General features: G+C 53.6%; 1 protein-coding gene across 2 annotated transcripts in view; it reads left to right on the top strand.

Annotated features, from left to right (window-relative positions):
- The first annotated feature begins 401 nt into the window (after nucleotides 1-401).
- The window catches only part of AKAP1 (A-kinase anchoring protein 1), a 32,331-nt gene continuing 5,251 nt past the window's right edge, over nucleotides 402-27,481 (top strand). Inside the window, exons 1-5 of one of the 2 annotated variants that reach the window (XM_082678495.1) lie at nucleotides 402-595; nucleotides 19,521-21,162; nucleotides 23,693-23,826; nucleotides 25,339-25,465; nucleotides 25,995-26,122. In XM_082678495.1, the coding sequence (XP_082534621.1) occupies nucleotides 19,545-21,162; nucleotides 23,693-23,826; nucleotides 25,339-25,465; nucleotides 25,995-26,122 (2,007 nt within the window). In that variant the 5' untranslated portion in view covers nucleotides 402-595; nucleotides 19,521-19,544. Of the gene's footprint in view, nucleotides 596-13,195; nucleotides 13,217-19,520; nucleotides 21,163-23,692; nucleotides 23,827-25,338; nucleotides 25,466-25,994; nucleotides 26,123-27,481 lie in introns of those variants that run through there. The other variant, XM_082678496.1, reaches the window with a different exon arrangement.

The raw sequence follows: 27,481 nt of genomic DNA, 5'->3' as shown, positions 1-27,481 counted from the left end.
CTTTGCCTTTTCCAGGGGCCTCTCTATACAGAGGCAGGCAGACGGTCTAACTGGCCCCTCGAAATCTCCCACACCCGAGGCGGGCGAACTCGCGCAGGTCTTGAGGGGTCCATAGCTTCGAGGTTCGTAGGTGGGGGAGGAGCGAGGGGCGTTCCGAAGACTCCAGCCAGGCCTCTCTCCCGAGCGCAGCCGAGATTACAGCTCATCTCGCGAGAGCCTGAGCAAGGCCCGGCTGCGGGCGGCGGGGGCGGGATGTTGGCGGAACACTCTAGACCGCGCCCCCTCTGGCGCAGCTGGCAGAGGCGCTGGCGGGAGCGGCCGGCGGCGCGCACGCGCAGGTGAGCCGGGAAGGCGCGGGGGCACGAGGGCGGGGGGCGGGGCCTTGCGTCGCGCCGCGGGCACGTCTCTGCGCGTCCTCAGTATTTAATGTCTCTGTGTTCCACGGGTCTGGGCGAGCACGTGGGGGAGCGGCCGGAGTGCAACGCTGCGGGACCGGCCTGGCAGAGAGGCTGAGGCGGGACAGAGGCGGGGGCCGAGGGGCCAGGGGGCGGCGGCGGCGCGAGGACTCTGCATCCTGACGGTCGCCGAGGAGCTGGTAAGTTGGGGCCGCAGGGAGAGGCTGAACTGGGGACCACCTGCCGGGGCCCCGAGGGCGGCGCCGTTGGGGTGATGGTGATCCTAGGGTGCAGGTGCAGGGTGCGTCGCGTGCTCCAGGACTCACGGGGTGCGAGGCTCCCGACGCTGAGGGCGTGCAGAGGGGTTCCGGCCCGTCGCCTGCTGTCAAGCAGGCCCTTTCTCTTTCGTCGCCTGCGCGCCCCCTCGTCCTTCTCCGCCGGGTTCTTGCTGACAAATCGCTTGTGCTTGGCTGGGGCCGCGCTCCGCAGCCGCGCGGTGTCCCCTACGCGCGTCACCATCCTCGGGGGCGGGAAGCGAGGGCGCGACGCCCGGGATACCCCTCTGCGGCTTAACTTTCCCCGAGCGCACACACTCTCCCGAGAGACGGACCTGAGTGCGTTCCACCCAAGGTCGCCCAACCCCACACGCGTTTACTTTTCAAAGGTCGTGTGTACCCAGTCTGAGCCGGGAGAGGCGCCGGCGGGCGGGCTGTGGGCAGGGCCAGGTGCTCACAAGGGCGAGGAAGTGTCCCAAGGCCTGCGGGCACTCCTTCCCCACTGAGTTGAATTGGTCACTTCAGGAACCTCACCCAACTTCTGGGCCCCTTTATATCGCCCGGGGGTGCTCCCCATCGAGGCCGGCGGTGGCAGACTGGAGCTGGTCGCTCTGCCCCTGGGAGTTCAGTGCGGCGAACCAGGGGAAGGGGCTCGGTTTGCAGAGCCGGGAGGATGAGCTAGGAGATAGGTCGTGATTGGAACCTTGTTGCGGGCGGAGGGAAACGGTTTGAACCGAGTTAGGGTCCCGATGTGAAAGGCTTGGTGTCTCTCAAGAGGATTAGCTTTTGCAGCCCCTTAAAGGGTGTCGGAGAGGCGGAGGCTGTCCTGTCCCGTGTGCCCGCTGACTTAATGCCCGCGGGTTTGTGGGTCACGTGTCGGGCTCCGCCTGCACCCACCTCTGGTACTCGGGCCGGAGGGACCACGCTAGTTTCGGGGTTCTGGATCAAAGTGTGTTTGGGCAGGCTTTCGCCAGTTTTACTATTTTGTGCCCTTGGGTGCGGTTCCTCCCATTTTTCCTCCAAGGAAGGCACAAGAGACGGATAGGAGCTGTTGGTGTGTTGGGTGGTGCCGAATAGACCTGGGACTTCTTGGAAGCCCTGGGCGTTTCGCGGTCTCCCTTCTCCGCGGAGATGCAGAGGTTGGCTGGCGCCTTCTTGCCCCCCGGCCTCTACTAACACAAACCCGGTGCACTTAACTCCAGGTGTGAGAGGAGGCTTCTCAAGTCGGGTAGGGTGTGTGGGCAGGACAATTAGGTTCAACTAGCCATCTTTCCCCTATGAAGTTCAGGCTGCTTGGTGTTTAAATTGATTTCCTGCAGGAAATCTGGGTTGCTGGACACTTGGTACAGTCATATCTGTTGGTTTGCTATCCAAGCCCCCCACCCCCTTTGTCGAAATTATTGATCAAGAAGCACCATTCACAAGAAGCTATTAATTCTGCCAGCTAGTGACCTTACTTTGCTACCCTGTTATTGTAACTAAGTCCTTCCCGGATTAGTTTTTTTTTTTTTAATTTTATTTAGAAGTTTGGGCTCTTAGTAAGCACCACCCACCCTCTTTGCTCTTAAAGGTACAGAGCATCTTTGAAATGCAGAGAGGGCAGCATGATTTGACCATTTATCAGTTCCTCTTTTCTTGAAGTTCAGGTGGTTCACCTGCTGATTATTTAAGATTTTCTCAGCACTGGAAGCAAGTGAAGTAATTTTGGGGGAGCTTTTCTGACTTGTGTTGAACCTTTCCTCTTGAACCTCAAAACTAGTTTTGTGGGTTCTGGGTAGTAATTCCTGGGTATATTCTCGGATGAAGAATGGCCCTAGGCTAGAGTAGGTTCTCTGCGTCCTACAAGTATGCAAATCTTTGAAGCCTTTGTGCCTACCTGGATTAAATAGGCTCTATTGTCATATGTTTTGTCAGGTGATGGCCCAGAAGTTGCAGGTAACTGATCCCCTCCCAGCCTGTGAGTGTCTAGCTGGAGCCCTTTGTGTGAATATCATTTCCTCCTCCCAGCTGTTTCTAGGAAGCACACTCAGACTTGGCCACTGCAGGGCAGCAGTGAAGGTGTCTGTTGGAAGTGGCTGCTCAGGTGCCACGGGGATGTGTCTCCAGTATAAGGTTGCTCAGCATCAATATTTTAAAGTCATTTGTTTTGCTCTACCTGGTAACCCCAGTTATTCTTGGGCTTTGAACCCAGGCCAGGTCATAACCATCGTTTGTGGGTGAAGGCTAGTTTTAGGCTTTTCAGTGTTCTCCCATCCTAAAGACAAACTAAGATAATATTCGTGGGGCATGGCACTGTGCCTGGTACATGATGGGTGCTCAAGCATTGATTTCTTTTTTTTCCCTCTTTCTTAAAGAGTCTCTGAGACTGACTTTAAGTTTCCCTTGAATCTGTTAAGTGACTTGAATTCTAATAAAAGTACCCTACTCCCCAACCTCTGACCTGAAAACTTGGTTGGAAGGAGGGGGAAAACAAATTGGCTTCCCCACACTTTGCCAGCCAGCCTCCTGGCTCAAGCCTACAGCACCCCATGTGCCTGGTGAGCTGGTGCCTTCCAGCCCATTCTCCCCAGGCTCCTCCTTCCTCATCTTCCCTGTGAGTCAAGAATGAATGGGCTTCTCTGCAGTTTGGACCGCTGTGCTCTTGTGGGGAAGTTTTGGGTGTGACTTAGTACCTTCAGCTTACCTTTCTAGGGAGTTTCCCTCTGCTCTGGGCAGGTGGTGGTGGGTCCTTACGGGCCTCTTATCCCACTGAAATCATTTCATGCTATTTGAGTTGCTGATCTTTGTGGGATGTATTTTAATCCTAAACCTTCATTTCTAGGGCAGGTTGTTTCTTCCACATCCCTTTCTGGTGTAATGTCTCACACAGGTTTCACCTTTGATCGTTTAACATCAAGTACCCATTGTGTGTGGCATTTCCACCGAGCAAACCTGCTGGCCCTCGTACCTAGTTTTAAACTTGGGCCATGTAAAACAGTGACAGTGTTTCGGGTAGGACAGAGTAGCTGGAAAAATAGCTGGTGGCGACATGGAAACTAAAATTTAGGGGACACCTCTTCCTTGATAGTTACTCTGGGAGGTGAGTTACAAGCAAACGCCTCCCTAATCCTTTAATCCTGACACCTCTGAGTGCAGTTGAGCAGGGTGAAGCTAGAGTTCATTCGGGATTGTTTCAGTGGCTGATAAAAAATACAAATAGAGGGATAGAGAAACCGACAAGTGTGGGTTTGGACTTGAACTAGAGGGCTTTTGTGAGAAGGACAAGGAGTCATCAAGTCCATGGGCTTTTCACCTAATCTTCCTGTTGCTTTCTAAGCAGATTGTTGCAGTAAAGGAATGTGTGTTATCATTCAGCATTCTGAGGACTGGCTTTCAGTTATAAGGAACTTTCGAGGTGTCCTTTTCCTCCTCCTAAATGGTTCTACTAAGTGGTCTTTGTTCTGTCCAGTTCTTGCCATCTTGAGTGTCTCTGCAGCTCGGTTTGATAAGTTTGCAACAGTTGACAGTAAACATTCTGTCCCCATCTGGTCGTACAGCCTGGCTGCCTTCACTTAGCCAGTCCTCACTGAGGCCCATGTACTTAGGAACAAAGCAGGGCCTCAGAAGAGTTCTGGAAGTAAAGGTATGCAGTGCTGAGGGCTGATGAGGCTTGTTTCACCCTGGGCTTAGCTAGCAAGAGCCCTGGATTGGGGGTTGTGGGTGGAGTGGAGGTTGAGATCTGGGTGCTGCTTTCAGGGTTGAAACCTGGCTGGGGTTCCAGGCAGGTCTGTTGGCCCTCAGGGTCTTAGTTTCTTTAGCTGGTGAAAGAAGATTGGTCAACACCAAAGGCATTCAGACTGTGCCCCTAAGAGCACAATCTGACTAACCCCTGGAGTTAGTCAGCCCCTTAGGGCTGCTGGGAGGTAGAGTTGCCGCAGGTTGTGTATGGGAGGCAGGGTGTGTTTGGGCTGGGGGTGCCTGGGTAGTACAAGCCGAAGTCTAAGAAAAAAATGACAACCCACTGTTTTAGGTGCATTTGAAGTTCATTTAACTCTAAGGTGCTACTGTACTAAATATTTTTATTTTTTACAATATCTTTATTCTCCTCAGTCTGTCTTTAGGGTTGAGGGTCTAGAGCTGCCTTGTCCTATAGGGTAGCTACTAGTTATGTGTAGCTAGTTAAATATAAATTTTTTAAAGCATTAAGTAAAATTAAAAAATTAGTTCCTTGGTGACAGTAGTCACATTTCAAGTGCTCAGTAGCTTCATGTGGCCAGTGGCTGCAGTACTGGACAGTGCAGGTTCTGGAACATTTTCATCATCACATAAAGCTCTGTTGGACAGCACTGGACTTAGTTCTTTGCCCAACTCTAAAAGCTTCATTGTCTCGCCTTGTAAAGCATCATGTGTTTGGGCTTAGTCTTCCATATTCCACACACCCAACAGCTTTGGTGACAAGTTATTTATCAGTCCTCTCCATGGCATGTTCAGAGCAAGTTCCGGTCTGCCAGCTTGGAGGGCAGTGATCAATTATGAAACAGTTTGAGAAAGGAGTGTAGTGAGGGCTCTGGGGATGGGAGTGTGAAGTGAAGGGGCCAGACGCTAAGCCTTTGGAAAGCCGTTTTCGCTTGAGAGCCTGTTTATCAGTGTAAAGGTCCTCGCTGCTTCTCCAACGCCAGTGCTCACTGGCTTGGTCGTTACGTCAGGAGACTTGCTATTTGGTCCTTCACTCACCTGATGACTTCCTGCAGGTCTCAGTGTGGGCCCTCTGCTGAACCAGGTTGCAGACACCTTGCGGACAAGCATCATTTTCATTCTGCTCCTCCGGTCCATCTCAGTGTTAGGAGGCCTGGCTTTACTGAAGGCCTCGGGGAGAGTTGGTCCCCAGTGGGGATCCCGAAGTGTTGGTGTGGAGCCGGCTCTGGGGAGTGCGCTCTATTTCCAGGTGCCCCTCATCTAGTCCTGGGTGTGCTTAGTTTGAACCCTACTAGACTGGCCTTTGGCATGTAATGTGAACTCTTTTTTTGGACCCCAACAGCAGAAGATGCATAACAGACACTTACTGAGTACCTACCGTATACCTGATAATTTGGCAGGGTTTTTGCACGTTATTCCCTTTTTATTCTCTCTCAATCCTATGAGGTTAAGAATTCCTAGTTTGTGGACTTTCCTGGTGGCGCAGTGGTTACGAATCTGCCTGTCAATGCAGGGGACCGGGTTCGAGCCCTGGTCTGGGACGATCCCACATGCTGAGAAGCAGCTAAGCCCGTGCGCCACAACTACTGAGCCTGCACTCTAGAGCCCATGAGCCACAACTACTGACCCCACGAGGCACAACTACTAAAGCCCTTGCGCCTAGAGCCCGTGCTCCGCAACCAGAGAAGCCACTGCAATGAGAAGCCCACACACCACAATGAAGAGTAGCAACTAGAGAAAGCCCGTGCGCAGCAATGAAGACCCAGTGCAGCCAAAGATAAATTAATTAATTAAAAAAAAAAGAATTTCTAGTTTGTGTATGTGGAAACAGAGGCCCTAAGGAAGGTAAGCTGATCCTAGGGCACAGGACTGGGCTGTCTTGGGGCTTAGATCAGGGTTCAGTATCTCTGGCTCCCTGCTTAGAGGCTGTTTCTTGTTAACTGCCCCATTACCCCTCCATCCTCATCCAGAAAGTGAAACTGGGTTTTTAAAAGAATAAAATCCCACAAACTGAGTCAGACTGTTAGGTCATTACAGTCTCATTCAGCCCTAGGAGGGAGGTATTTGTATCCCATTTCTTTGGATGTTATCATTTTACAGGAAACAGAAGTTAAGGATCTTTAAGGCAAGTGTTTTATCAGAATTACGCAACCGTCCAGTGCCTTCCAGCTGCATAACCATGCCTTAGGGCCTGGAAAACTGCTCTCGAGACTGGCTTAGTTTGATCACCTGGTTGAAAAGGCAGCCTTGAAGTCACTCATTCCCTGGCTAGTAGTAGTGTGGCCTGTCAGACCTCACACAGGGTTTCGAGACCATCCCCTGGCCTCAACAGGCCATCGCCTGAGAGTAGCTTGGCTTGCTCCCTGTTGGAGCAGGCAGCAGGATCCCTTCAAGCCCAGCCCTCAGCTCTCAGCATGCTGCCCTGCCCCCCCCCCTTCCCTCCAGCCTTGGCTGGGAAGACAGATCTCCTGCCCCTCCCCCTTCCTGCCCCTCCTGAGAGATGGGAGTGGCTTGCCCTGAGCTGCACTGGGATGGGCGTGAGCTCTGTCTCTAATGAGGAGAGGCCATGCTGAGACTAACCTCCTTGCTTTGTCCTTTGACTTTGGTGAGGCCCGCCCAGCCAAGCATGTGCTATCATGCTATTTTTAGCAGGTGGTATCCTTTAGGAGGGCCAAGTGCATGTGGCTTCAGTGTACGGGGCAGGTCCTGGTGCCAGAGCTGCTGCCTCTCCTAATCAGGGGAGGAAGGAGAATAAAGCCACCCTAGAGACTGTCATGGGGGGTGTGTATGTGTGTGCGGTCACTTAAGAGGTCCCTGGGCTGCTTTTTCTATCTGGACCTGTGACAAGGACCCACCCCTGCCTCCCGGGCCAGGCGGGCATGTGACCGAGGCAGCCCAGTGAGCCGGCACTCCTAGGTCAGGATTGCTGTCCTAGGGAAGGACGACCCAGCAGCCGATTTCTCAGGAAATCACATTAGTTCTGTCTTCGTGGGAAGTCACCCAGCCTGAGGACAGGCCACTAAAAACTCTGTAAAACTATGAATCCGCGGCAGCCTCATAACTGGCATCCTCTGACTTAAGCCAAAATAAAACCACGAGAGAAGGCAAACCCATGCCCTTCAGCAGGAATTCTTACTGGGAAGCCACTGAGGCTGAAGAGATACGAAAAAGGGGTCTGACAAACAAGTTTTGTTCCTCGCTGCCCTCCATTCTCCCCCCTTTCTTGTCCCTTCTTTCCTCTAACTTGGAGCTGCCAGCTCCAGCCCATCTCTCTTGTTTCTGATTAAGAAAGCTTAGAGCCATATAAGGTCCTCTGTTGCCTATGGTTTACGTTGGCTGGAGAACAAGGTTGTTTTCGCAAAGTCCAATTCAAAGAAGTGGCAGGGACTTCTGTGTGTGTGTCTGTCTGTCTCTGTCCTCCATCCGCAACCCCACCCCCACCCCCGGAGGGGGGCTGGGCCACCTTATTGGGACAGATGCACTTGAGGGTGTGGAGGCATTGTGGGTGAGGGCTTAGCTGCGGTCCTCCAGGGCTAACGACCCCAGGGCTTCCTGGCAGATGCATTCGCTGAGAACTCAGAGCGAACCTCTGTTGGCTCACAGTACGTGCCTGCCATGCTACCAGCCACAGAGGCACTCTGTCCTGGAGCGGACGCTGCAGTCGACTTCTGTTCATTCAGAAACTACAGTCCCCTGGCTTCTCGGGCAAGTCGGTCCCCCTCTCTGGAGGGAGTTGGGTGAACCTGGTCTTCCAGGTTCGTAACCTTCAGCATGGCTTCTGCGCAGCGATGCTGGGGAGCAGTTTCTCTGGCAGCGGCCCTCCAGCCTCGTCTTTGCCTCCCCTTCTTGCTGTCTCTTGACTCAGCCAGGCTTGTTCCTGCCTTAGGTTGCTGGCACGTCTTCTCCCCGCTGGAGCCTTCTCCCCCTCTCCTTTCCCTGTCCTCTCAGGATCTTGGCAGAGCCGCTCCTTGCTGTTCACTCTCCTGCCACCTCTGCAGAGAGACCTTCCCTGACCATTCTGTCTAAAGCTCCCCCTCTCCCAGGCACACTTTATCCAGCCTTCGTCAGCCTGGGTTCCTCGTTTAATCTACGCAACACAGAAAGTGATTGGCTTTCTCAGCTCTCCCAACTAGTACCATCCTGGATGCACAGGAGTATGGTTAATTCATTACGTGCAGGGGATGCCTAGGGCTCAGCTGTCTGAATCTGTTGAGAGAGGCTGCAGGTTCCGGCTTCTTTGCGGTATTATCTCATCTGAAATGTGACTCCCTACCCCTCCTTCCACCTTTGCTTCCGGAGGGCTCCCCCACCTCCCTGCCCCCAACCCCAGTGGAACCTGGCTCGCTGTGGGTATTAAAATCTTAATTAAATGGCTAGCCCTGGGGGGTTCTGCTGCCTGATGCTGGTGTGACCTCACCGGGGTGGGGGGATCATACGCCTCGTCTCTGAAAGGGTCTAGCTGTCAGTAAGCATGTTCTCTTTCTGAGTGTTACTGTATGTCAGCGGGGCAGTTGGGGGTTTTCTGAAGGAAGATTGGTATCAGTTATTATGGGAAAATAAAGCAGTATAAGTTTGTGCATAGTTGAATTGGGGGCTTCCCTGGTGGCTCAGTGGTTGAGAGTCCGCCTGCTGATGCAGGGGACATGGGTTCGTGCCCTGGTCCGGGGAGATCCCACATGCCGCGGAGCGGCTGGGCCCGTGAGCCATGGCCGCTGAGCCTGCGCGTCCGGAGCCTGCGCTCCGCAACGGAGAGGCCAGAGCAGTGAGAGGCCCGTGTACCGGAAAAAAAAAAAAAAAAATGGCACTAATACATATTTGTTATAATGGTTAACAAGAAGCATAAAGTTGTATGGTAGGAGAGCATCCATTGTAGGTAATACTTAAGAATGTATTAATTTTCTGTCAAAGCGTTGCTTGTACACAGATTTGACTTTTGACTCTGGTAAGCTTTGAAAGAACAGCCCTTCGCTTGGAGTGCTTCCCCACCCTGTCCTGTTCTCTTCTAGAGGCAGCCGTCCTCCCTGCCATTTACCTCTACACAGTTGGCTCTTGGTCTCCTGGGGCATTTGTTCCAGGACCCCCGCAGATAACCAAAATCTGCGGATGCTCAAATCCCTTGCAGTCTCTGTCCTCGGGTTCTGCATCCACAGATAGGGAGGGCTGACTGGATTTCTAAGTAGTATACTACTCCTTTTTTTCCTTCCTTCCTTTTTAAAAATATTATGCTTTGTTTTTCTGCTCTGCAAGATAAGGACTTGGCCCATTCCTACACTTTTTCCCCCCTCATCCTCTCAGTATAGAGGTAACCCAACATTTGGTCACATGACAGTGTTGTGATCTAAATATTGCTATGGCTGCAATCCTATTTCCCTTCTTGTCTCCCCCCTCCCTTCTCTTCTCCTAGTTAATTTCCTTTGTTTCCTTAGCTTGGTTTTCTTTGTATATCTCACCAGTTCTCTGACTCACCCCTGGGCCTTGGCCACTGTGGGTCGATTGCCCGGAAGCTCCTCTCGGGAAGCTCCTCTCGTGCTTAAACTTACTGCAGACTCAGCAGTTCCGAGTCGCTCCTGGGAAGCATCCCCGGTCCCCTGGCTCTGCTTCCCCTGCATCCTGGGACTTCCTTCTCCCCTTCTCTTGTGTTGCTTCCTGGATTGGTGCCCCCTCCTTTCTTGTTTTACTCCCTCGTCTTGGTGAGAAAGTGTGCGAGGGTGGGCAGCCAACCAGAAGCACGCTGATCTGTGCCCAAGGACAAGCCCCTTTGAAGGCAGGGGTCGGAGCTGTGCAGCTGAAGGCTGAGGGTTGGTGGAAAGACGGCAGAGACAACCAGGCCCCCAGGTCCCTTCTGCCACGCCAGCAAAAGGCCGGGCTTTACTTCAGGAGTAGTTGAAATGAGAGGGGATCTGGACCTGGGTACCAAGTCGTGGTGAGAATGAAAGTCTGCATGCTGAAGGGGGCACCCCCGCCCCCTTGGCTCCCATGGCACTGCCATTAAGGCTGACGTCCTTTCATCTCTCACCCCAGGACACTAGAACATCCTAATTTGGGGTGTCTGGCTCCTACCGCCGCCCCCTGGCCCAGCCAGGACATTTGCCTGACTTTTGGGCTGTGGCAGAGGGTGGCAGTACCAGGCCCACTGGAGAAGAGGTCATTGGGGGGTTTTGCCCCCAAAGAAGTTGAAAGTCTTGAAAGAGGGCAGTGCGTTTGTTGATTCCTGTCTGCGTCGCACCGAGCTTTGTACGCTGTTGGTACCGATGAATGTTTGTTGAGTAGAAATTACGTTATGTGCCTTTATGGGATTTCTGAGTTGGTCATATTGCACTGTCTGCCATTTGGAAAGCCATTGTCTTACCTCTTTGCTTTTCCCACCCGAGATGGTGGTGGGAAGGGTCTTTGGCCTCATAGCAGCATCTTTTCTGATTCCTTCTGAAGGCACATGCCGTCCTTATTAGCTTTCAGGTGAGCGTGTTGTCAGAGCACACCTGCATACCTTTTGGGCAGTCTTGTGTTCTGTGGTCATGGGTGGGAACTCCATGTGCCTGGGAACAGTTTCCTGGCCCCTGCTCTATCACTGTCCTCAGAAACCTGTCAGAATTCACTTGTAAAGCAAGAAGGTTGCCAGGAGCCAGGGATAAGGGGCAGGATGGGTGTGACATAGTCGTTCACGTTTTTAAGAACCACATCCCTACCCGCAAGGGAAGCAATGGGAAGTCCTTTGTAGGAGATGCTGATTTTCCCATATCATCTGAAGCCTGGTGAGACAGGATGGCGGTGGGTTTGGTCAGAGGAGGAGGAGAGAGGTTGGGCAGTTAACCCTGTGTGGGTCCCTGATTTCTCGAGTTTTCCTAAGTGGAAGTTTAATTTTCAGTTGAGCTGGAGGAGGAAGAGCTCTTCATTTGAGAACATGTCCAGATGGGATTTTTTTGCTTCTGACTCTTCTTACCTGGAGCTCAGGTACTGGACCCCGAGTTTCCGCTTTGGTTGGAGGAGGCTTCAGTGAGCAGGTTCTCCCACCCAGATGTTACTGGGCGAAGCCTCTGGTCTCCCGGAAAGCAGACTGGAAGTGTTCCGTGACTTTCGTGGGACAGCTGGTCCACCCAGAACGGGCAGTGTGGTTGGTCTAGCTCCCCTGGCCGCTGTGCTGGGCCATCACAATGGAGGGTGTGGGGGACAGTCCTCACTGTGAGCTAATTTGGAGTCTTTAGGGTACCAACATGAGTCACAGCCCATCCAGGCCCCCTAAGGATGAAGGTAACAACCCTGTGAACACGGCTGGGCGAGACCAGCCGCCTGAGGCATGGCCCCAGCGCTGTGATCCCTGGGCCCCAGCCATGCTGCTGAGGGTCAGCGGCCCAGTTCACCATCGTCCCCCACCCCCAGGGGCAGGACCATGCTCTGCTCAGCAAGGTAGGCGCTGGCCGTTGCAGCGTTTATCCAGCCCTTGTGTTTCCTTTAGGTCTTCGGGGATACCACCTAGCACTGCGCTGTCCACTGGGTAGCCACCAGCTGCATGTGGCTGTTTAGATTTACATTAACATCAAATAAACTTTAAGATTCAGTCCCCCAGTCACACTGGTCACGTTTCCAGTGCTCAGGGGCCCCCTGTGCCTTAAGTGGCCACCAGTCCTGGACTGCAGTCCCCCCTCGGGGGCGGCTCAGGCCTTTGCCTCTTGCGACCTGCTCTGCTTTGGCCGTGCCACAGCTGCCACGGCTTCTTCCTGTTGTCCTGACAGTAGAGGTCAAACACCATTTGTCCGGCCCTGCCAGCGATTCGGCTCCAGCTCCCGGACTCATCCTGCTCTACCCTGCTGCCCGCTCCATCCCCCAGGCATCTTGGGTTTAGAACCTTAATTTATGCTGTTAGCCCACCATTACAGCCTAAGGAAGTCATGGCCTTCCTTGAGACAGCCTCCTGTGTTCTCTTTGCCCACTTCCGAAGTCAGGCTCAGCTCGGTGCATCTGTGTGTGAGAGACAGAGCGATTCCTCCATCCGGACTGTGAGCTTCTGGTGGCCAGCAGCGTTTTCTTGCAGCGACTTAAACGTATTTGTATGTGCGGAAGCTCAACCTGATGAGGAATTGGGTAAATGCATCCTACAAACCCAGAGACACCCTTGGAGTCTTGTAAAGACCTCTGTGTATGTGGCCTTCCTCTGGGGTGGGGGGCAGGTGGGGGACGACATGGGCCTAGCCGGCAGCCTGCCGTTATTCTCTGAATGCAGTGGCAGCAAGGCTTTAGGTTCTGAGTCATGTAGCTGTTCCCTGTCCTTGGAAGGCCCCCTTCAAGAGGGGAAGCCCCTTAGCAAGAATTTGATGTGCTGGACACTCCAGAGATGGGCTGTCTTGCGCCCCCTGTTGGTGAACACCCAGGGACCGTCTTCAGCAAAAGTGACCATGTAATGCTGGAATAATGGAAGAAATGTTCAGATTTCTTGGAGAGTGTTTAAAAGCCCACTCAGAACACAGAGTAGGGACTTCCCTGGTGGCCCGCTGGTAAGACTCTGCGCTCCCATTGTAGGGGGCCTGGGTTCGATCCCTGGTCGGGGAACTGGATCCCGCATGCATGCCGCAACTAAGGCCCGGATCATAGAGTAGATCTGGCTTCACTGGCCAGGCCCAAGCCCACACTGGACTTGTAAGGCTCTTGGCCCCCTAAGCTCTTGTTTTAGGGTCGATTTTTCCCCCCCATCATTAATCACATGCAGCTCTTTTTCCACAATAACCACAGCCAAATTGATTTGATGGAACCAACACTCTTTGTTTTCTTGTTTAGCAAATCTCGCAAAGATCTGCCTTCTTATTTAGCAGAAGGCTCTAGACTGCAGTGACTGCCCTGGTCATCACGCTTGGGAGTGAGACCATTACTTCTCCGGAGGTAAGCCGTTCTGAGAAGCTGCCTGCTCCTCTGGGAGAAGGAAGACGTCTTCTTAGGACCTGGACTGACCCAGGTGAATGCTGCAGCCTGTGGGGCTGTGGCACGTGCCTGCGTTGAGCTCTGTGTGACCACTGGGCGGCCAGCCAGCCTGCATCTATTTCCCAGCAAATGGACCTGCTAAAAATAAGCAGGCAGCCAGATTCAAAATAGCCAGGTCTCCTCCCCACCAGTGCTAGGGCCGGCTCTGCATTCTTCTGCAAGGTTTTTCCTGCCCCTGAGTGTCCTGGGCCTGGGGTGGGAGGCCCTGGGGGAGGAGGCCATCTTCATTAGTGAGCGAGTGTGAAGGCCGTTAGACCTCCAGTGTTAAATGCCACTACAAACCTCTTCAGAGGTTCAGGTTTAAAAAAGAAAAAAAAAAAACCACATGCACACAAAACCAGGGCAAAGAGAGCCGCTCATACATGAGTCTGTGCCCAGAGAAGGAAGGTAGCAGTGGGCCTCGTGAGGGCTGCCGCTGTGTGTGTGCGTGAAGGCAGCCCCTTCAGGGTTCAGGGAAGGTGGGTGCATCCTGCACCCCCTGTCCAGGCCTATCAGACCGGGTGGAGCAGGGAAAACGGTGCCTTACCGATGCGCAAGTCTGTCTGAGGGAATTGGCTCAGGTAGGGCCCTTCGAAGTTGAAGGGCCGAGGAAGTGAGGGACTTTCCTTGACTGGTGAGAAGTGGGGCTCCCCGTGAGGTGCCCCCAGGCCGCCGCGCCCTTGGTGAAACCCACTAGCCTCCTGAACCCGCCACCTTTGGGTGGGGTGTCTGCTGATCCCGGCGGCCCCTGGCTCTGTTCTCGGTGGAGCTGGCTTCTGAGGCTATTCACAGCCCCCTGGTTGCTGGGAAAAAGTACACGAGCCCTGTGTTCCCCTTCTTTCTGGGGATCTCATACTTCTTTTCTCAAGCGCCTGGAGCTCTCCCTGTCGGGCGGTTCCTGTCCCTGTGGGCGTGGAGAAGAGGGGCCACTGCTGCTCCCCACGTAGAAGCAGCGGCTCCTGGTGCCCCAGCTCTAGTCCCTGGGGTGAGTGGTGGCCACTGGGATCAGGTGGGACATTCAGGGTCCTGTGGGGTGGCTGACACTGCTTCACGGTGGCAGCATCACCCCCCTTCTCTGAGGCCCTTCTGGCACAACAACGGGGTATTTGTCTGGCTTGGAAATGCAGAAAGTGTCTCCTGAGCTGTCATTAGCTGAGTAGCCTGTTGGGGGGCGGTGGGGGGGCTATAGATGGTGGATCCGGGGGCTTGTGCCTCAGTCTCTTGGGGACCGAGCTCGGCTGGCAGGGTTAGGTGGGCAGGTGGCAGCGGTGTCCCTGGGCTACAGAGCAGCAGGCAGGGAACACGTGTCCTGGCCCCAGGTGTCTGGTTCTGTGCGTTCAATCTGAACTGGGGCTGGGAACAGAACAGATGAGGCCGCAGGGGAGGCCAGGGGCGTGGTGGGCTGTGGTCTGGGTCGCGGTGTGGACCTCGTGGAGTGCAGAACCAGAGCTAGACTGGTGGTTTGTGTTGGGCCTCTGCCTTATTGTAGTGTAGCCAGCTTCTGGGATCCTGGGGGTTGGATGGGGCCACCTGCTGGAGAGCAGACCCCTGTGATTGGCTTTTACTTCCAAAGGGGGGGCTTCTTCCAGCTATTTTGAGAAGCAGTTTATGTCTTGGTAGCAACTCCCCCCTTACACACACACACACACACACACACACACACACCAATGTAAGTCTGTGGCCTTGGGTCCTTGGTGTGTAAAGTGAGGAGACTGCCCCCTATGGGTAGTTAAGACATAGGATTCTTTTTCTTCCTCTCCATCCCATTCCATTTAATCTTTTACCTGAGAACAGAGAATTGCTAGAATACTATGGGAATCACAGCTATAAGCCCTGCTGAAATGGGATTAGAATAATAAGGAATTAGAATATAACTTTACTGACGAGAAGAAAACCTGTGTTCAGACCCCAGCCCCACTTCCTGTGGCACGTGATCTGTTGGGTGGGACTTGATTTCCTGATAAAGGGCCTTATCCTGCGTGTGCCCGTCCCCCATAACCTCTTTTCCTTCTCAGATTTCATTTTATTTATTTATTTATTTTTATGTGAAGGACACTGAACAGAGAGCAAATCTCCATAATCTGCCACCACCTTTTTGCGTGTGTGCGCAGGTTGTTCCAGAACAGTGACTTCCCCAACTTGACTGCACATTGGAATCACCCGGATGGAAAAAAAAACCAAACCCGATGCCCAGGTCTCACCCTCAGGTTCTGAGGTAATTGTTCTGGGTACCACTGTGAGATTTTAAAAGCTTCCCCAGTGATGCTGGTGGGCAGCCAAGTTGGAGAATCTCTGTTAAAGAAATTTAAAACTCTCTCTTTCCAAAAGGAAAAAGGGGAGACTATCCCTATTTGCAGATAAGGAAAAAAACAAGTTTGGGAAGGTTTGTAGGATACAAATCAATGTACAAACCTTCCCCTCTTCCACAGCTGAAAGGCTGCCTGGATCCTTCCCAGTTTTTCCATGGGATTATGTGGACATAGACATCACGTACCCACAGTGGTCTACCGCTTTTATTTTCTGTATCATGGCAAGTTTTCCATGTCAGTACAGGAGAATCAGCCTCATTTTCCAAAACTGGTATGACCATGGAGTCTGCGATAGATTGAGCAGCCGTTGCTTTGAGTCTTGTTTCAAATGGTACCCCGGTGAGCACTCTTATATAGGCCTCTGCCTGTGGTATTTTTTTAAGGAAAGATTCCAGGTGTAGGATTTTTGGGTCATAGGGTAGGATCATCAAGGTGTTTTGTTTTTTTTTAATTGGGATATAGTTGTTTTAGAGTGTTGTGTTAGTTTCTGCTGTACAGCAAAGAGGAGTCAAGTTCCCTGTGCTATATATAGCAGGTTCTCATTAGTTATCTGTTTTATACATAATAATGTATATATGTCAGTCCCAATCTCCCAATTCATGCCACCCCGCTCCTTTCCCCCCTTGGTGTCCATACATTGGTTCCCTACATCTGTGTCTCAATTTCTGCCTTGCAAACAGGTTCATCTGTACCATTTTTCTAGATTCCACATATATGCATTAATATACGATATTTGTTTTTCTCTTTCTGACTTACTTCACTCTGTATGACAGTCTCTAGGTCCACCCACGTCTCTACAAATGACCCAATTTCATTCCTTTTTATGGTTGAGTAATATTCCATTGTATGTATATGTACCACATCTTCTTTATCCATTCATCTGTCGATGGGCATTTAGGTTGCTTCCATGACCTGTAATTAGTGCTGCAGTGAACATTGGGGTGCATGTGTCTTTTTGAATTATGGTTTTCTCAGGGTATATGCCCAGTTGTGGGATTGCTGGGTCATATGGTAATTCTGTTTTTCTATTCTACTGTTCTCCATAGTGGCTGTATCAATTTACATTCCCACCAACAGTGCAAGAGGGTTCCCTTTTCTCCACACCCTCTCCAGCATTTATTGTTTGTAGATTTTTTGGTGATGGCCATTTTGACCGGTGTGAGGTGATACCTCATTGTAGTTTTGATTTGCATTCTCTAATAATTAGTGATGTTGAGCATCTTTTCATGTGCCTCTTGGCCATCTGTATGTCTTCTTTGGAGAAACGTCTATTTAGGTCTTCTGCCCATTTTTTGATTGAGTTATTTGTTGTTGAGCTGCATGAGCTGTTTGTATATTTTGGAGATTAATCCTTTATCCATTGATTCATTTGCAAATATTTTCTCCCATTCTGAGGGTTGTCTTTTCGTCTTGTTTATGGTTTCCTTTGCTGTGAAAAACTTCTAAGTTTCATTAGGTCCCATTTGTTTATTTTTGTTCTTATTTCCATTACTCGAGGAGGGGGGTCAAAAAATAGGGCCATCAAGTTTTAAGAGGGGTACAAACTTCTCCTTTCCTTGGCCTGTACAATGCCTCGTCTGCACAGACTCATTAAAGTGGGTTCTAGATTTAATGTGGAGTAGAACCTGAGTTCAACCTCTTGGCTGTGTGACCTGGAGTTATTTTAACCTTTAGGATGGTAATGCATATTGCAAACCCGGTGGTTGAGGACTAAGCAATGCAAGGGAAAGCATCTAGTGAGGTTCCGTGTTTGAATTTGAAGCTCTAAGGTAGCATCATTGGAGTTTTGTGCCTGAAGGGATTAATATAGTCTTCTGAGCCCTGGCCATTGTTTAACTCTGCTTTGTATTTTCCAATTCCATTGCTTCATCTTCAGATATTAGCAAGAAGGTTTATTTTTACAGATGAAGGAGTTTCTGGAGATGACCCCTCCCACCCCTCCCCGACCCCCTCACTTTGGAGCAGAACACTTTTCCTAGTCCTTCACAAGCTGTCATGTTGCTCGTGAGTCCTTTGCTGGTCTTGTTAAATGGTCTGGGGTAGAGCTGAGATACTGTATTTAGAGCAGTTTCTCAGGTGATGCTCAGTGCTTCTGGTCCATAAACTGCACTTTGAGAAGCAGAGTCTCCAGGACTTTTTTTTTTTTTTTGTGCAGTGGTTAAACTTTTTTTGCCTCGGCTGAACATTAGAACCACCTGGGGAACTCTGCTCTGGTTTTTCCCGAGAACATTGATAGAAGTAAATTAAACACTGATATAAGTAAATAAGAGTTGTTAAAGCATTTACATTCATCTCTGCAACAAAGCACAAACCCAATTAAGGAGTAATTCACCGTATCAGTGGAGGATTTTTGGTTTTAAGAAGACTTACAGTTTTTGCAGACAGAATAAAATTTGCTGTATGGGAGGCAGAGGATACAAGTGTGTATTCTAGAATAAGTTTGTCACATACCTCTAATGAGAGCTAACCTGCTTTACAAGGATTAACACGTATCTCAAGTGATCTTATACCAGCCATCCTTTACAAGGTGTGTCCCCACCTTACAGGTGAAGAAAACAGTTCCCTGTCTCCTTTACGTGTCTCCCGCCTTCCTCTGGGCTCTTATTTCTGCTTACCTGGATCTAACGGACTCTAGGTCTTCAGCTTTCTTTCGCTTAATACTCTTTGTCCTGCTCCCAGAATAAGCTAGAGACACAGTTTGGTATGTGTGCCTTGCAGACCAAAGCTGGTTCTCTGTTGTCTACAGGAAAAAGTCCAGACTCTGCAGCGGGTGCAGGACCCTCATCGAGCCCAGTAAACGACTTGACTCTCAAACATGACCGTATCTCCACGCCACTGTGTGTTTTACTGGTCCCTCGCCTTGGAGTATACCCTATCCTTTTTCTGGGGCAACTGCGTTGTGTCTTCATTGCTGCGTGTGGGCTTTCTCTAGTTGCGGCGAGCGGGGGCTACTCTGTTGTGGTGCGCGGCCTTCTCATTGCAGTGGCTTCCCTTGTTGCGGAGCACAGGCTCTAGGTGTGCCGGCTTCAGTAGTTGCAGCACGTGAGCTCAGTAGTTGTGGCGCACGGGTTTAGTTGCTCCGCGGCATGTGGGATCTTCCTGGACCAGGGATCGAACCTTTGTCCCCTGCATTGGCAGGCAGATTCTTAACCACTGTGCCACCAGGGAAGTCCTCCCCTATCCTTTTAAAAATCTTAACTCATCCTCTGTTCTGACTTTACTGCTGCGTAACTACTATTTCACTGACTCATGATTTTGGGGGTGCACGCGAGGGACATGTACATGTGGATTCCATTGGTATTTAAAAATGCTCCAACACCACCTGGATAGATAAGTGCTCTGGGAGTTTAGAGAACTAAAGCACTAAACATAACGAGTCCCTTGGGGGAACATAGGGAGAATTTGGCATCAAGAAGTGATGCAAGGGCTTCCCTGGTGGCGCAGTGGTTGAGAGTCTGCCTGCCGATGCAGGGGACGCGGGTTCGTGCCCCGGTCCGGGAGGATCCCACATGCCACGGAGCGGCTGGGCCCGTGAGCTGTGGCCGCTGAGCCTGCGCATCTGGAGCCTGTGCTCCGCAACGGGAGAGGCCACAACTGTGAGAGGCCCGCGTACCGCAAAAAAAAAAAAAGAAGTGATGCAGGAAGGGATTTGGTTTCAAGAGAAGGCTCAGCTTGTTTCAAGGGAGTGTGCATGGATGAGGGAGCAGAAGTGGGGGGAGGTGTGTCTTCCTGCCCACCCACCTCCAAGGATCACCCAGAGTCTTGGGTGTGCCGAGAGGGAGGGATGCTCCTTGCGGGGTCAGGGAAAGTGGGGGAGCGAAGGCTCTGCCATAACCTGTTTGTCTTTGCTGTGCAGTCACATCAGGATCCTCTTACCTGGCTCTCACAGCATCCCCTTTTCTCTCCTGTTCTCGCAGGTATAGTTACTTCAGGCCTCCAGGATGGCGATCCAGTTCCGCTCACTTTTCCCCTTGGCACTGCCTGGAGTGCTGGCGCTCCTCGGCTGGTGGTGGTTTTTCTCTCGTAAAAAAGAGCACTTCAGCAGCCACAACAAACAGATGGGGGCCAGCGCTGTGAAGCTGAGGGCTGGCCCTGCCACGGAGGACGCGCTTCCCGCGGAGGACCCCTGTCCTGGAGCAGCGGCCCCGCCCCCCGGTGCCGCCCAGCCGCCGGAGAGGGAGCTCCCCACCGCCAGCAAGCCCCCTGTGGAGCCGCCGGCCCTGCTGCGGGCACACCCGGCCTACCGGCGATCAGAGTCCTCGGGCGGCCTTCCCAACACCGCGGACACGAGGTTTCCACCAGGACCATGCAAAGAGGACAGTGCAAGGGTGGAGCTCGCTCTGACGGGTGACGAAGCCAAGTGTGCTCCTCTGGAGTGTCCCCTGCCGTCCCCAAAAGGCGTTCCGTTCCCCCACGAAGCAGCTGAGGTGTGTAATCGAGAGACCGTGATGGGCAGGCCGGCAGGGCGGTGCCAGCAGGGCCAGTCTGCAGCCCCCGCAGAGAAGGTGGACCCTGGGGAGAAGACCAGGAAGATGGGTGGCGCCGAAGGCACAGGTGATGCGGTGACGGGAGAAAACGTGCCGGAAGAAGGTCCCGTGTCCTGGGAGCAGGGCCCCGAGTTGCCGAGCAGCAGAGCCCCCAGCCTGGCTCCCTTGGGAGGAGGGGGAGAGAAGGGGAGCAGCCTGCTGGCGGTGGACGAGGACCCCGTGGGGAAGTTGCTGAGTAGCTTCGTGGAGTCGGCCCACTCGGAGCTGGCAACGCCCGATGAGACACCAGCGCCCCGGGTCAGGGGGAGCAGAGGCTGGGACGGAGACTTCAGCCGGGAGCTGGGCAAGGAAGAGACCTTGGACAGAAACGAGAAGGTCGAGCAGGCTGCCTTCCAGATCATCTCCAAAGTGATCCTGGAGGCCACCGAGGAGGTGCTGAGCACCACGATGGGCAGGATCGCGGGTCGGATGCATCCGGCCTCGGCCGCTCAGCTCCAAGGGCCGAAGGAGGAGAGCTGCGCCCGAGCCCACCAGAGAGCTGCCCTGGGCCAGGATGCCGCGGAGCCTGCTCTGGCCACAGCGGAGGCAGCCACGGGCCCGGTGGACGCCGCCTTCCCCTCCGCAGACCTGCCGGCAGAGGATCTGCCCCCACCAAAGACGTACGTGAGCTGCCTGACCAGCCCCCTGTCCAGCCCCACCAAGGACAGGAAGCCAAAGAACTCCGCGCACCACGTCTCCCTGGCCCCCTGCCCTCCACCGGCTGCCTCCCTTGGAGAGTCACTGAACGAGGCAAGCATCCTGGCAGAAGATGCCGCTTGTGTCACCTGCGTGTCCAGCAACGGCCAGGGTGTCCCCTCCGTGGCCTCCTCTGGGCAGTGCTCAGATTCTGTCAGCACTTCGGGGCTCGAAGACTCTTGTACAGAGACCACCTCCAGCCCCAGGGACAAGGCTGCCACCCCGCTGCTGCCAGAAAGTACTGTGCCCTTCAGCAACGGGGTGCTGAAAGGGGAGCTGTCGGACCTGGGGGCTGAGGATGGATGGACCGTGGGTGCGGAAGCAGATCATTCGGGAGGTAGGAGGGCCTGGGGTGTCCCTCAGAGGACCAGGGGGTCTCCCTTTATTTGGTCGGGAAAGGCAGCCGGCCTGCCTCTGCTCCTTGTGTAAGTAATGACGCTCTCCAATGCTGTGTCCCAGCCGGCCTGCAGAAAGTCGGGGTACAGCATAGAGCTGGTGGGTAACTGAGAAGTTAAGCTGCCCTGAACCCCAAAGCCACGGGAACTGTAACTTGGTTCGTCAGCCAGGGACCCTTCCCAGTCCTTCCGAAGGAACCAGCTCAAAGTTGGGTTCACCCATTAACCTGAGTGTGTCTCTCTCTTAAACGCTAACCTCGTAGTAGCTTTTTTCTAAAAAGGAGAGGCCTCCTCAGCTTTAATTCCCTTGAGTACCAAGGATGGGTAAGCTTTTTTTTATGGTTTATCTCCTTTTAATCATGTGCTTGTTCCCATGTCTCCGCCTGCTTTCCTTCTCCAGAAGCTCTTTCGGGGTAAGTGCCCAGAGAATGGCCACAGGCTTGAATCCTTGCGGGAGGCTCACGCCTCCCTGCGTGTTGCTGTCACCTATTCCTTCGCAGAGAACCTCAGCCCTTTCCTTTCTGTGCAGCTGCAGTTCCACCCCCGGGAAAGGGGCACTTTGGTAACGAAGTGTCCACTGGGTTTTTCGAGTGCTGACCCCAGCGTAGACAGGTCAGCAGCTCCTGTCCCCGGTTTTGCAGCTTCCCTGGGGTATTTTCATTGATCTCACGGAAAGAGGCCATGGATTCCCTCTGTGGGTATCCAGCTTGCTTGTCCTGGAGCCACTCCCTACCGTCGCGGCTCCTGGAAGGTCGGGACTCTTGGGAATAATACTGCTTTCGGCAGCATCTGGTGTGTACCACACGCTACAAGTTGTCACCTGTAAGATGCTATTGTTAAGACGCTGCTGTTCTGTGTGTACCTCCAAAAGAAAAAAGAAATGCTGCTGCTCACGAGTGCAGGAAGCCAGAGACCGTAAGATGCACCCAACTTCAGGGGTTTTAAAATTGTTTTAAAGCATCTTAAAATGGGTGAAAATCTTTTAGGAATAAAGGAGTTTCCCTTTGCCTCTTGCCCCTCAGCCTTACCATGCTGACTCCAGTTTGATTGTAGTAGCTACTCAGATGTGTCCAGGCTGCAGGGGAGAGAGTGGTGAGCGGGGAGGCGTGGGCATGGCAGGTGGGAGCGTGGTGGAGCCACCCACTGAGCACTGGCTATGCCCGGCTCCAGGCTCGAGCCTTCCAGCATTCTCCCTCAGTAGCCCTGCCTTGGGCGCGAGGAAGTCGAAGCTTAGAGTGACCCAGGGACCACCCAGCTGAGTGGAGCCGGCCTTGCCGGAGTTCCTGGTGTGGTTGGAGCTGCCTCTAGGTGTCACTGGGGTGACAGGCGCGTCCTGTTCCGTCGGGCAGCGGCTGGGGGCCGTGTATGAGCCGAGCCCCCCGTCAGCCACCTCTGGTCCTAGCAGGTCGGCTAAGCAGGCTTCTCTCCGAAGGGGTGGTGTTCCCTGCGTGAAGCGCGTCTGGGCCCCCGGGGCTGAAGGAGTCGCTTCACGGGGACTCGTCCTTAGCTGGCAGCAGCGCCTGCCGCCCCGGCATCCAGGTAGCATGTGGATTGCTCGGCAGGGGCCTGTGTCCGTCAGGGTTTGGAGAAACGGTGTGGGAAATAACCTAGTTAGTAGACGCTGAGGAACGACCTCCTTCTGGCAGTTGAGCCTTCCATATTGAAGCCAGAGCCACTTCTCTGAAGCTGGTGTGGCCCCCGTTTTCTGAGATGGGCCCCTTGGCACACCCCGCGCGGGAGTGGAGCAGCCCCTGTCAGAGCCAGTCCCGCTTCCCGCTCTCTCCTCTCGGGACCGGGACCGAACTTGCGCTCCGGTTTTGAGCGGGGGTCGAAGACCCACCCTGGGCCCAGAAGAGCACTCAGAGGGGCGGCACGAGTCAGGCCTAAGCGGAGGGGAGGGGGGCCTCCTTCCGTCACCTTCTCTGGCGGGGCCCTGTCCGGGATAAGGGCCGTGGAGAACTCTCTCTAGCTCTGCTTGGCGGAAGGCCACCGCCTGTGTGCCCAGGCCTGGGGCCTTGGGGACCAGGGGCCCTTCGTCTGAGGGGCTGCGTAGTTGGAAGGGTGCGGACCAGCTGTGACGGGTTGGTCTCCATGGGGACCTACTTCCAGCTGCTGAGACCGTGGGACCTGCTGGCCCCCCTCCCCCCCGTGGGCCCCCCTTCCTGGGCCAGCGTCGCTCTCTTCGTAGTTCACCACTTGTCTCTGCTCCAGCAGCTGTGCTGGGCGCGGCTGCCAATTCAGCAAGTGGGACTGTAAGTGACAGGCTAAAATTAGGTGTCTCTACACCCCCAGGCCTCCTTTCATTGGGGGCTGTTCTGAGCCTTCTAGACTGCGAGTTGACAGTCACCTGCCAAGTTTGAGGGAGGGGGCAAGGGGCGGGGGCCTCCTGGGAATGCGAGTTTGGAAGTTGGATGTTATTAACTGCTCTGGCTGGTGTCTGTGTGTCTGTGCGTGTTGCTTCCTCCCCTGCAGGTTCGGACGGGAACAGCATGGATTCGGTGGACAGCTGCTGTGGCCTCAGGAAGCCTGACGGTTTCCAAAATGCCCAGGCAGGCTCCCATCCCAAGAAGGTCGACCTCACCGTCTGGGAGATCGAGGTGCCTAAGGTAAGGGCTGCGAGCTCTCGGTGCCCCCAGGCGCAGCGTCATCGGGCTGGGGTCAGGGGTCTGAGGGAGGGGCCGTAAACCGGAAGAAGCCCCCAGGGAGCCAGAGGCTGAAGGGATGGGAGCGCTCCACTTTGCCAGGATCCAGAGAGCTTCCTGCAGAGTGGAATCCCTCCGGCTGCCTTCAGGAGCATGCTCTTCACACTCGCAGGCCTGCTCCCCTCCTCTGGGGCTTTTCTTGTGGGCCTGGGACTCAGATCTGTTTGGAGATGGCAGCAAGACCGGACTGAGGGCAGGGGCCGGCCGGGAGTCCCCTCACTGCTCTTCTCATGCTCTCCAACGCAAAGTGTGTTTTATGATTGAGCACAGCATAAACTCGTATCTTAGAGGGCTTGAGAAGTATAGCAGTGTAGGAAGAAAATAAAAATCAGGCTCTAATTCCACCCCCGAGAGTGACTGGGAAGACTTTTATTTCCTTCTCATCTTGCACCCTGTGGTTTTTAAACAAAACTAAGATTATGTTGCTCTAATTAATGCTTTTAAATATTTAACAATTTAGCTTTCTGAGTTATTCTTTGAAAATGTAATTTTAACTGCATTATGCATTGTGTGAATGTCAATTTACTTCACCAGTCCCCCAGTTCCAGGGTGCTTAAGTGGTTTCTAGCTTCTTTTCTAACTTACATCTTACTAGCTTGATCTTGATGTCTGTCTCTGGGGCTCAGAAATAATTGGCCGACTGCATTCTCCTGAGGCTCTTAGGCTCCCACCGAGGTGGAGACTTGGATTGGTTTGAACTCGGGGTTTAGGGGGCTTGCTCTGCCCTGCGGTTCTGGCTCCCTGAGTTCTTTCTTCCCCTGGTCACCCTGATGGCAGTCCTACCCTCTTCTCCTTCAGTGGTTGCAAAGGGCACACCCAGGCAGCTCTGGGTGAGGAGTGACCATGTCCCTAGCGGCTCCTCAGGGTGGGGTCGTTGGGGAATGTTTCAGGGCTCGTCTTAACGTTGTGGCTAAGTTTGGAGCCCAAGGGCTCTTTCATAGACTTTTATTTTCAAATCGAGCCTCTTTTTCGGACCTGAGCAGACTTGGAGGAGTGGACGACTTGTAAATCAAACTTTGTGCTAGTGAAACATCTCACAGTGTGGATCTGGGAGGAGAAAATACTGCCTCTGCAGCTTCTGAATATGGGCCCCACTGTCGGAGATGAAATGGAAACTGCCCAGGCCTGGAGCCATACTGCCTAGTTCAGCTGCGTAGTCGCTGTGTGAGCTTGGGCGAGTTACTTAACCCCTCTGGGTTTGTTCCCTCAACTGTAAAATGGTGATAAACGCATGCTGTTTGCTTCATACATTTACTCTGAGTAAATGTAAGTGCTTAGAACGGTGCCTGGCAAGTGAGTGCTGACGTGTTAACAGATACTATGTTCGAGCCTGACCTGGTATAAAACAAAGGCAGGTCTTGGGGATGCAGGGAGTTGATTTCTCACTGAGTTCTCGTCTTTCCTTCTCTCTGGAAGCACCTAGTTGGGCGGCTGATTGGCAAGCAGGGACGGTATGTGAGTTTTCTGAAGCAGACGTCTGGTGCCAAGATCTACATCTCGAGCCTTCCGTACACCCAGAACGTCCAGATCTGCCACATAGAAGGTCAGTGGCAGCTGCTGCCCTGTGTTGAGTTTTCTTACCTGAAGTGTAAGTAACTTGAAGCGTTTGAGTCCCGGTTGCTCCCCTTTTGGGATTTAAGTCTCTGAGTGGAAAGCCCTGCTCCTCACCCTAGGTGAAGGGAGTGGGGCTTCCCTTTACCTTCCTTTCCACTTCTGGTGCTTGAAAGAGACTCGGGTCCCCCCTGAGTCTGGTCTTCTGGTCAGGAGAGGTGTGGGCACTCAGGGGCAGGCCAGGGGTCCTGGGTTGATGGTCGACGAAGGCTGGGCCTCCCTGGCTGCTAGGCTCCTGTTACCGTGAGTGTAGTCACAACAGTAGAGGTCTCGTTTGAAAGGTCAGCAGGCGGCAAGCTTCTTAGATGCCTTTCATCCGGAGGCGAGGCCTGGCATTCTGGCACATGAGAGATGTACCCGAACTCTAGGAAAAGTCCCGTGCAGTGGGGGGTGTGCCTGAGTGCCCTTCTGCTGTCTGTCTTACCCCTGTGGCTGTGTCCTGCTTCCCACACCCCACTTAGGCTCTCAGCATCATGTGGACAAGGCCCTGAGCTTGATTGGGAAGAAGTTCAAGGAACTGAACCTCACCAACATCTATGCTCCCCCACTGCCTTCGCTGGCCCTGCCTTCTCTCCCGATGACTTCCTGGGTGAGCATGCCTCTGGGGGCCGGGGCTGCCTGTGCCCCTTTCCCCCAGCCTCCCCCGAACAGGAGACTCCCAAGAGCGTGGGCCAGGAAGGCCGGGAGCACACTGATGCCCGTGCCCTCTCACCTCTGCCCTCCACTGGTCAGTTCTGCTTCTAGCCTGTGCTCTCTGGATCGGGTTGAGGGCCGGAGTGCTGGTCGGAAGCCACAGGCCTCTCGGTCCCTGCTGCTCGGAAGGACCACTCTCCCCTGGCTCTGCCGCCTGGGCACCCTTCGTGTTTTCAGGGCGTTTGCCTAGAGAGGATTATAGTCTGTCCAGACTGGGTGTGTGCAGGCTGGCTCGGGACTCCTTAAAGCTGGTGCTGTGTCCTGGATCACCTCTGAGACCTGGTTGGGACCCACCGTTTTGGGCTCGAACGGGCTCTTACTGTGTCGTTGTTCCTTCCTCCTAGTTGAGCCAGGTCCAGCGGTGGCCCTGGCGAAGGCTCCCCTTCGCCTTCCTGCCTCACGGGAGGTTCCTGGGTCATAAAGGAGAAGAACCCCTGCCTCCGCCCCCACCCCGGAAGCCCCGGCAGGGGGGTAGCGGGCGCGTCGGGGGCCTGCGTGCTGGGGCTGCAGGCTCTCTGGGGCCTGTCATCCTTCCCTGCTGTGTGCCCCCAGCCCTGTTGAGCCCCGTCTCACCGGGAGTAGAGCTGTAGGGTTCTGAAGGCCGAGAACGCTGCATTTCACAGGCGGAGTGAATGTGCAGCTCCAAGCTGGATTTCGTTTAGGGGAGGGTGTCTTCCTCCCTCCCAAGACCCTTGTGCTTTGCGGGGAGAGGTGAATGTCCCTTTCCTTTCCCATGGGTATCTGGGAGTGGGCTGAACCCCACTCCGTGCTCCACTTCTGAATCATAGGGTTTTTCCCACCAGGTTCGACCACAGACCCACTCTTTTTTTCAGTAAGTGAGTGGTTGGTGAGGCTTCCTGCCCTTGTGCTCTGTGGCTGGGTGGGACTGGAGAGGTGCCTCTCAGCCAGCAGCACTGAGAGGACGGGGGCAGGAGCGGGGGGAGGCACAGAATTCTCAGCCAGAGGCTTTTTGTGGCCACCTGGCTGGGAGGTGGAGTAGATGCCCTACTGTGTCCATCCAGCGCACCTGGATGTTGCCTTAGTATCAGGGAAACTAGTGCCTTAAGGACAGGTTTTTTTTTTTTTTTTTTTTTTTTTGAGAGACCAGTCTTGGCCTCTTCTAGGGTCTTTAGCATGGGACCTCGCACCGAGCAAACCTACATTCCAAATCCCAGAGTGGGAATGAGTTGGGAGGATGTCTGTGGAGAGTCGAGAAGAACAAATGACTCGGACTGTGCAGACCTTGACAGTGGAC

The sequence above is a fragment of the Grampus griseus genome (genome assembly GCF_964374135.1).
Source record: "Grampus griseus genome assembly, chromosome: 20".
In the NCBI taxonomy this organism is placed as follows: domain Eukaryota; kingdom Metazoa; phylum Chordata; class Mammalia; order Artiodactyla; family Delphinidae; genus Grampus; species Grampus griseus.
Note: the sequence above shows the minus strand (reverse complement) of the source record. Positions and strands in the feature narration are given on the sequence as shown.